Consider the following 10,531-nt stretch of genomic DNA (forward strand, 5'->3'; position numbering starts at 1 on the left):
ATATATATATATATATATATACAGTATATATATATATATATATATAATTTAATATATATATAACTATTGTAATGTACAGTTTGTATTGTTATATTAAACAAAAAAATGTAAAGGTAAATTTGAATTTATTCTTGAATTATCATTCCATTGTCTCCCACAGCTGCATGATATAAAATATATAAAATATAATGATAAATTGTTTTATTGTTTGAGGCTTTTTTTGACACACAATTGTGCCCAGGAAACTATTTAATAATAACAAAACAAAAAAAAGGATGAGTGAGACTGATGATTTATGAGAACATTTCTGTATCTTATCTTCTTCTAAGTGATTCCTTTAGTTCTCTGTGACCATGATGATAAAGGAAAGTCGATGTTTCTAAAAGAACAAAGGCTGTGTACACATATGCTAACAGGAGGGAGAGAGAAGAAGGCGGTGAGTAGTGAATGATTGTTTCACCCGTCGGGCCTGAGGTCTGGGATGGCTCTGTCTAGAGAGAGTCTGTCGCTGAGGTAGCCGTTGTAGCCGTAGTACTGGAACTTCTTCAGGGCCGCCTTGCGGCTCTCTGGGCCGAGGTCATGACCCCAGTGTGCAAAAAGAGAGTCTGAGAGGGACTGGTCAGCTGTGTCATCCCCATCTTTCAGTGGTTTCTCTGAAAGTTCAGACGCAAAGAACAGTGTTAGCAGTGTTAGTGTTGGCTCAAGGGCTTCTGGGTAAGCATGGTCATCACGTCTTTAACATTAACTCATTTTCACTCATGCTGAATTAGTGAAAACAAATAATGTAGGAACTGAATATAATTTATAAACAATTTAATAATAACAATAATGAATACTAATAATATTTATCACTGTTATTATTACTGCTTCTAATATTATTGTTATTGTTATCTAACAACAACAACAACAATAATTATATTATTATTATTTTTACTATTGTTGTTGTTAAATAACAATAAAAATATTAGAAGCAATAATAAAAACAGTAATAGTTATTATTATTACTCCTAAACATTTAAATTATTATTGTTGAATGTATTATTATTATTAATCAACATCTATGTAATTTATTATTAATAATAATTATCACTATTATTATTTATAAAGTATTATTATTATTCAATAATGAAAATATAATAACAACCATTTAAAAAATAAACAACAACAATACATATTAAAATGATAATTTTATTATATATAAATATTTCAATTAATTTTCAATAACAATACAATTATAGTATTAATAATAACAATAAACATTTATAATTACTATTACAATAAAAATAATAGTAATAATAATAAATATGATAAATATGAAAATATATTTACAATTTTCACCTTACACTAGGTACAACACAATGAAAAATGTTTTACCAAAAACAATTTGATATAGTAACATTATGGGGTTTTGACCACATATCAAGGCAATTCCATATTTTTGGGACATGTACCATGGCCATACCACATATTTTAAAGTACCTGGGTGTACTGTGTATGTACCGCAGAATATGAATATGGTATTGTTCAGTACTATAGTATTATGGTATAGCGCCATAGTACTTTGCAATGCCATTCATCAAGTCAGCGATCCCATCAAGGTCTTGAGTATAGCTAATCTTTTTCGCTCAAACTCTCCATCAAGCTGCCTAGGCAGCATATATCTACCTTCCACTCCATCAAATTCAAATACTAAGAAAATATAACAGGTTGCAGAACTATGAATGCTGAGTACTCAGGCAAAACAGAGGGAAAGTGCCCTGGCAATGCTCAAAGAATGATGAAAGGCCAATGCACGCAATTAAAAAGTGCTAATTAACAGCAGAAGTTATTTAATTACAGCCACTGCAAAGAGTTGGCCTGCGGAGAATAATTCATCTTTGCCACTGCAGACACTGACAATCTGAAACCAACTTCAGATCAGCCGACACTGCTTTCATGAACTATAAATGCCTTTTAAAGGGCCGTCATGTAAACATACAAAAAAAGAAGTCTGTTTTAGGCTACCAGCCTTTCAAATGCACATCCAAAATCACTGAATAATTTAAAAAATCAATCCTTGATGCTAATCTTTAAAATTGTATTTGTAGCTTACTTTGATTTTTCAATTATTTCCAAATTGCATCAGCAATCTCAAATTAGGATTTTGGAACTGTTGCTCGAATTAGCAAAACTGAAGGTTAGTCATGAGGCTTGAAAATCACATTCACATTAAACAGAGCTTAGCCTCTATTCAGCAGAGAAGCCATACATTCAAACTGAGCCATTGAGAAAAGAGGCCACAATGTTTTACTGGCTAGAAATCAAACAGCAAGACGAATAACAAAAACCCTCCATTATTGTGTTTAGAAGTTCAATTCACCATGTAATTCAGGTAGTCTCAACATGACCACACTTACATGCAAATAGATACTCTAAATAGGTGTCCTCTATGTTGTTGTGCTCCAAATGACTTCAGCTTCAGATGATAATCTAAGCTGTTTCACTGACACTGTTGTTTTGTATCGAGATAAGAAAAGAGGGGAGAGAACTGCAGAAACTGACAGATCAGTGTAAGTAGGTTGAAAGATGGATCTTCCCATCATATGATATGAACACAAAGAAGAATAATTTAAAGTTTGTTATAGCACCTACTGTGTGTACCTACTGCTTTCCAGAAGAGAATGACAGACTGAAAATGAATGTGCCTCTCGGTAGGAGTAGAAATCAGCACTTACACTGATAATAATTAAATTGCATACAGAAGTGCTAAGCAACAGGCTAAACATTTCAAACTACAGTTAGGGACTGAACATGCGCAAATTAAATTTCATTCATTTTCATTAATTAACTTTAATTCATTTTAATTTACTTTAAATCATCACACTTGCTGACATTTTGTTCCCATTATGTGTGGAATAAAAAAGGAAGCGAAATAATATCTGTATGTGTTATTTTTGGCTGCATATGTCGGCCCGGACACTCTTGTAAAAGAGATTTTTAATCTCCGACAGGTTTTTGTCCTTGGTCAAATAAAGCTTATAATAATCATTTTTTACAATAAAACTTTATAGGTTCCAATGCACAATCACTATTGTCCATAATTGTACATTATATCATAATAGCCCAAACCCAACTAATAAAAAGCCCTTTTACTTGCATTTAACATTATTATCATTATTTTTGAATGAATAAATAGATATTTTCCCATCATCATGCAATTTGCACCTTTTATATTTACATAAATCTTTTCAAATAAATACATATTTTTCATCATCATGCACTTTGCACCTATCAATAAAATATTCATAAAAATATATAACATATAATACATAAAATAATGATTTAATATATAAAGAATAATTCTACAAAATAGCGACTTTTAAAAGGCATTCACAAATTTGCACCACATCCTCCTGCAGTGATAATTATCTTGTAATTTTTTTAATGCAATAACCATTTTGAAACTACTTCCTAAATATGATAAAAGTCTTAAAAGCATTAGGCAAAGCAATATGAAACAAATGATTACTAAAAATATTCATTCTTTAGAAAAAGAAAAAGAACAGCAAGGGTTTTAATCACCAAATAGACCCAATTATAAGTCCACATAAGGTACATAAAATAATTATAGAATACATTACAAAAATTCTGCACAACCGCAACATTTAAAAGACATTCACAGCTTTGCACTACAACCTCCTGCAGTGACAAAAACAATTATCTTGCAATTGTTTTTTAATGCAATAACCATTTCCAAACTACTTTGTAAATCTGTTAAAACTAAGTTGAAGCAGTATGAAAAAAAAGATCAATAAAAATATTTCTTCTTGCCAAAGAACTAAAATGGCCTTTACTCACCAAACAGAACTAATTATAATCAACTCCACAAAAAGTACAACCACATTTCACAAGGTTGTTCAAAATCAATTAATATAATCCTGTTCTCAGTTGAAGTATATACTTACAGCCATGACTGAGTTCTCACTTCTAAGTAAATAACTTTTAAATCCCTGTAAGCTCTAAGTACTGAAGTTATCAACAAAATAAAGAAACACTCAAAGCTTCAGATTTAATATTTAAAAAGGATTTAACAGAATTCATTCTTAATATCTCTTCAGCACCAAAACCTGTATGGCTTTCTTTCTTCTGTGGAAATTTGTGAAGAATACCCTGGCCAATCTTTTTCATATAATGAACAAAAAAAATTGGGGACTGTGGCTGTCAAGCTCCGAAATGACAAAAAAGCAGCATTAAAGTATCATAACAGTGGTTCATAAGACTTGTGCACCATATTCCGTGTCTTTCAAAGTCATATGATAGCTTTGAGAATACATTATTTAATATTTTTCCTTTAGTACTCCACAGAAGAAAGAAAGTCACACAGATTTGGAACAACATAGGAGAACTATAGTGTACCTTCAAAACGCTGCAAAAAGAAAAGATTCATGTTATGAGACAAACATAGTAGGATGGATCCAATCCAAAACAAAGTTGTTTCCCTTTTTAAAATGCGAAAGCCTCATGAGGGTTGTGTCACGGCTAGCAATTCTGACCTCGCCTGTGGCATGCCGTCTGCCTGTCAATGCCAGCTCTATGGAGCAAATGTAAAACAAGACACCCAGCATGTAACCCAAACTATTGAGTTCAGAAGAGCACATGCAAACAGCCTGCAAATGCAAAAACATCATGCAGTTCTGACATTTTGGAGACACCCAGCTCTTTGCCACAAATATTGGTTCATGTGAGTGTACATGTCACATGCGGTTTGTGTGCATGTGTGTTTGTCTGAAGAGGACTGAAGAGGACTCTGACTCACAGACCCGAGACGAAGTTGAAAGCCAAAATATGAGAGCACTCTCATGGCCCTAATGAGTTAACATAGCTGACCTAATGTTTTGCTGTCAAATTTATTCAGACCGATGAGACAACGCAGACAGAAAACAGAGCTCTGCTTCCTGAAGACATACTTTCCATTTTAAGTTCATTAAGAAGCCTCAGACATATTTAACAGACAAATCACTGGAAAAACAATACATGGGTGTTTCTTATATCCCAGGGCTTGCTTTTTATTTAGACCAACTGATTTTAACTTGGTCACATTAAAACTGTCTTGGAAACTTTATTCATTTACTTCATCATTTACTTTTTGTCTTTTATGTAAAGATTTTATTGTTTTAATCTTGTCCCAGACCCAGATTTTCAACCATAAATTATGAAAATCTATCATTAGGAGTGAAATAACTCAAGTTTTAAACCAAAACAATATCTTGTGTGAAATTGATTTATATGACATTTTTATTTTTTAAAAATAAATCATAATAATTAAAAAAATATTTCAGTTGTGGCATTTTCACCAGCATAAACAATTCTGGCCCTAAAGTTTTTTAAAAGTTAGACAATAGAGACAACTGTGTGGAGAAAATAAAGAAAGAAAATTTTGTGCAAAAAAAAAAAAATGTATTTCAAACATATAAAATGCTAGCTATAAAATTAGCCATAGCAAATAACAAAGTTGGCTATTTTCTTTAAAGTATCTTAAAAATGTTATTTCTATCACTGTCATTTCCACCCCAGTACTTAATTTCAGATGTGGTGGAAATTACATTGTGGTGGAAATGTTCATGACACTCATTTAAAAAAAAAAAAAGATTGAAAACATGAAAAAATAATCTTTTATTAATTAAAATAAAGCCAAAATTAAAATAAAACATAAATACTTGATTAAAATAAAAAAATTGTAATGTTGCCTTGGCAACTAACTGAATAAAATAATTTGAAGTGCAGTATTAAAATGACTAAAACTGAAATAAAATCTTTTTTTTTTATTGCATTGATCTATAGTATGTAATTTGTGTTTACACAAACAACCACACACTCAATAGAAATTGAATACAATAATATGCAGATTTCTGTGCTGTCAAATATGTTTATGCCACTTTGTATTTTCTGGATGTCATAAATCTTGTTATTTGACCTTCTCTCGTTTTATTACATAGTTTTCAAAGTAGACTAAATACACAGATATGGGTCAGACCGGCCTTACGGCAATTATATTAAGCGCATATTTCGGATGAAAGACATGCCTCAGAAGTTAGTGAGAGTGCTCAGCTAAATTCATGTTTCCAATTCGTTTGTAATTACTGTGAACAGTGAATCATATGCAATTGTTGATTTCTTATGCTGAAATATCTAGTCCTTTCCCCACTGAACTATAAGGCTATGAATACAAAAATTTTCCACCACGTAATATAGTTTCAACTAATGCTGAACTGTTTGTGGTTGCCAAGCAATGTAGAAACTTGCTGTAGAGAGTCATTTTACACAAATCATCCAGTCATTACTTTATTTATTGTAATTAAACTAAAATAAGAAATGTTTCTTGAGTACCACATCATATTGAATTATTTCTGAAGGATCATGTGACCCTGAGGACGCTCAATGACGCTGAAAATTCTGCTTTGCATCACAGGAATAAATTACATTCTAAAATATATTAAAATAAAAAACAGATATTTAAAATTGTAATATTTCACAATATTATTGTTTTTATCATACATTTTGATCAAATGCAGCAGAAGAGACTCTCAAACTTTTGAACAGTAACATAAGAGGACTAGAGAGAGACAAAAAGAAGAAAAACAGAGGAGAAAAAGGAGGTTTGGCCTTTCAAACCAAAATATTCATATCTGTCTTCCAAGAACATTAATGTCAGACCATAAGAGCCAAACAGCATTTTATTTATTTATTTTTTCTGAGTATATGACATGAATCCCTTGAAAGTATGAAGGCTACAGGGCTATTGTCTCAGCCACTGTCATTAAACAATATTGTGACCTGAGGCAGGGCAACCCAAGGCTACAGAATGGAGAAACAGAAGGTACGTGTCCTGACCGTTTAAACACTCCATCTGCACACATTCGCCTTCCCCTCCATCACACTCTGTGCAGCTTATGGAAAAGGACAGCTTGCTGGCAAAGTCATGAAATATATTTTATTCAATTTCTCTGAGAGTTTTTTGCAGCCCTCCAGGGATGGTGACACAGAGAGCAAGTGAGGCTGGATTCGATGACCTGGCTCAGCCTGAAGTCAGAGCCGGTCCTGAGAAGAGTGAGGCAGAACGTGATCCGCCGTTCAGGCCGGCCATCTGTCTGACCACAAGAGAGGCAGGAAATGGGCCACCGTTGAGTACCTCAGTCAGAGGAGACGGATGTAGAATAAGACATTCTGAAGTTTAGGATTCATTTATTGGGTTTCAATCACTAACAATTGCACAGGAATACATGTGGGGATGGGAATTGTAGAGAATTTAACGATTCCATTTCCATAATGATTCCATTAATGTTTCTTTTAGTACTTAAGAAACAAACATTTGAAGAAAAAAAATGCAATTTCATTGTTAAATGAAATCATTTTCATTAAAATGTGGCATAAATGCAATAGAATAATTGGCCTGAATATTCAATAATATGAAACAAACAAAAAAACTACTATAACTACTATAAAATACTACTGACAAAACTTCAACACAATATCATTCACAAAAAAAAAAAAAATAGACTCATAAGAGTTATTCGTTCGGGAGTCAGACAAACGCTGTACAGTATGTTTTTGATTCACTAAAAAAGAACCAGCTCACAAGAGTCATTCATTCAGAAGTCGAACTACACTGTTTCTGATTCACTAAAAAGAACCAGCTCATAAGAGTCATTCATTCAGGACTCAGAATATACAGTTTGCTCTCTATTTTTTTGATACACCAAAAAGAACAGGCTCATAAGAAACATTTGTTCAGGAGTCAGGCTACACAGTTTGTGCTGTATGTTTTTGATTCACTAAAAAGAACCAGGTCATAAGAATCATTCATTCGTAAGTCGAAATACATCAGTTACACTGTATGTTTCTGATTCACTAAAAAGAACCAGCTCATAAGAGTCATCCGTTCAGGAATCAGACTGTGCTGTATGTTTCTGATTCACTAAAACAACCAGCTCAGAGTCATTCATTCAGGAGTCAGACTACACAGTTTGTGCTGTATGTTTTGATTCAATAAAAAGAACAGGCTCATAAGAGTCATTTGTTCGAGAGTCGGACTACACTGGTAGCTGAATAAATAGTCGGAAACCCTGTCAAAGTATTTTAGTAGTATTGTAACTTTGTCAAATTATTTTAGCACAAAATTCCATCTGCATCAGCACAAGCAAGCATGTGGAAGACCAACGTTTCTGTAAATGTCTTCTACAAATATAATGGACAGAAGATTGAAATGAACATACATTGACACCAATGAGGCACTGAAAATAATTGACGACAAATGTACCGACATCCTGCTCCTTGAATTAATTGAATCCAAATGTCTATCTCTCTAAACATCAAGCCTAATCAGATCACATAAAACGATTGAGAGCACATAGGTGTTATATTCACAACAGTGAAAATGACCAAGCTGCTGAGTGAACCACTCACTGGTGATGAATGCAATTTTGGCTGCTCTTCTCATTAAAAGCTGTTATGTAAGCATCTGCTAGGTTAAAATGTCCTGCCGGCGCCAAGATGACAGCAGATGAGACATCTAAGTTGACAGATCCTGTTGCTTCTTTAAGGCACATTAAATAGCCAACTGAAGCTACACGACACATAAATTAATAGATCAGTCAAAGGTCCTGAATGTCTTGGCAACTCAAAATAATCAATTCATTTTTTATTATCTGCCGTGGGATGTATTACACCCGAGAGCATGCTAAGTAGTACCCTACTTGAGAGGCGCGTACCATTACGCGGCAACAAAGTCAGTTTCAATTGGCATGTTACATGATCTCTATGAAGAATTTCAGTCAGGTTTCAGGCCCCACCATAGCCCAGAAACTGCACTTGTTAAAATTACAAATGACTTGCTTCTTGCGTCAGACCAAGGCTGAATAGACTCATAAGAGTTATTCGTTCGGGAGTCAGACAAACGCTGTACAGTATGTTTTTGATTCACTAAAAAAGAACCAGCTCACAAGAGTCATTCATTCAGAAGTCGAACTACACTGTTTCTGATTCACTAAAAAGAACCAGCTCATAAGAGTCATTCATTCAGGACTCAGAATATACAGTTTGCTCTCTATTTTTTTGATACACCAAAAAGAACAGGCTCATAAGAAACATTTGTTCAGGAGTCAGGCTACACAGTTTGTGCTGTATGTTTTTGATTCACTAAAAAGAACCAGGTCATAAGAATCATTCATTCGTAAGTCGAAATACATCAGTTACACTGTATGTTTCTGATTCACTAAAAAGAACCAGCTCATAAGAGTCATCCGTTCAGGAATCAGACTGTGCTGTATGTTTCTGATTCACTAAAACAACCAGCTCAGAGTCATTCATTCAGGAGTCAGACTACACAGTTTGTGCTGTATGTTTTGATTCAATAAAAAGAACAGGCTCATAAGAGTCATTTGTTCGAGAGTCGGACTACACTGGTAGCTGAATAAATAGTCGGAAACCCTGTCAAAGTATTTTAGTAGTATTGTAACTTTGTCAAATTATTTTAGCACAAAATTCCATCTGCATCAGCACAAGCAAGCATGTGGAAGACCAACGTTTCTGTAAATGTCTTCTACAAATATAATGGACAGAAGATTGAAATGAACATACATTGACACCAATGAGGCACTGAAAATAATTGACGACAAATGTACCGACATCCTGCTCCTTGAATTAATTGAATCCAAATGTCTATCTCTCTAAACATCAAGCCTAATCAGATCACATAAAATGATTGAGAGCACATAGGTGTTATATTCACAACAGTGAAAATGACCAAGCTGCTGAGTGAACCACTCACTGGTGATGAATGCAATTTTGGCTGCTCTTCTCATTAAAAGCTGTTATGTAAGCATCTGCTAGGTTAAAATGTCCTGCCGGCGCCAAGATGACAGCAGATGAGACATCTAAGTTGACAGATCCTGTTGCTTCTTTAAGGCACATTAAATAGCCAACTGAAGCTACACGACACATAAATTAATAGATCAGTCAAAGGTCCTGAATGTCTTGGCAACTCAAAATAATCAATTCATTTTTTATTATCTGCCGTGGGATGTATTACACCCGAGAGCATGCTAAGTAGTACCCTACTTGAGAGGCGCGTACCATTACGCGGCAACAAAGTCAGTTTCAATTGGCATGTTACATGATCTCTATGAAGAATTTCAGTCAGGTTTCAGGCCCCACCATAGCCCAGAAACTGCACTTGTTAAAATTACAAATGACTTGCTTCTTGCGTCAGACCAAGGCTGCATCTCATTGCTAGTTTTACTTTATCTTAGTGCTGCGTTCAACACTATAGGTCATGACATACTCATAGATAGATTACAAAACTATACAGGTTTTCAAGGGCAGGCTGTAAGATGGCTAATTATGTCTCTATTTGTTTATCTGTTTTTGCCATGGGATTAAAATCCCATGGTAACTAGGATTAACACAAGCTTCAGTCTGTACCCAGAACACCTGAGAAGAGATGATGCCAACCCCTCAGAGGACCTCAGATGATGCCAACCCTGAAACAACATAC

At 34.0% G+C, this 10,531-nt stretch overlaps 1 protein-coding gene across 1 annotated transcript in view; it reads right to left on the bottom strand.

Annotated features, from left to right (window-relative positions):
- Positions 1–10,531, bottom strand: part of LOC107679570 (polypeptide N-acetylgalactosaminyltransferase 18-like) — a 55,923-nt gene that overhangs the window by 28,953 nt on the left and 16,439 nt on the right. Inside the window, exon 2 of the mRNA XM_016475154.1 lies at positions 461–653. Coding sequence (XP_016330640.1) covers positions 461–653 — 193 coding nt within the window. The remainder of the gene's footprint in view (positions 1–460; positions 654–10,531) is intronic.

Source organism: Sinocyclocheilus anshuiensis, unplaced genomic scaffold, assembly GCF_001515605.1.
Source record: "Sinocyclocheilus anshuiensis isolate Anshui unplaced genomic scaffold, SAMN03320099.WGS_v1.1 scaffold288, whole genome shotgun sequence".
Taxonomy (NCBI): domain Eukaryota; kingdom Metazoa; phylum Chordata; class Actinopteri; order Cypriniformes; family Cyprinidae; genus Sinocyclocheilus; species Sinocyclocheilus anshuiensis.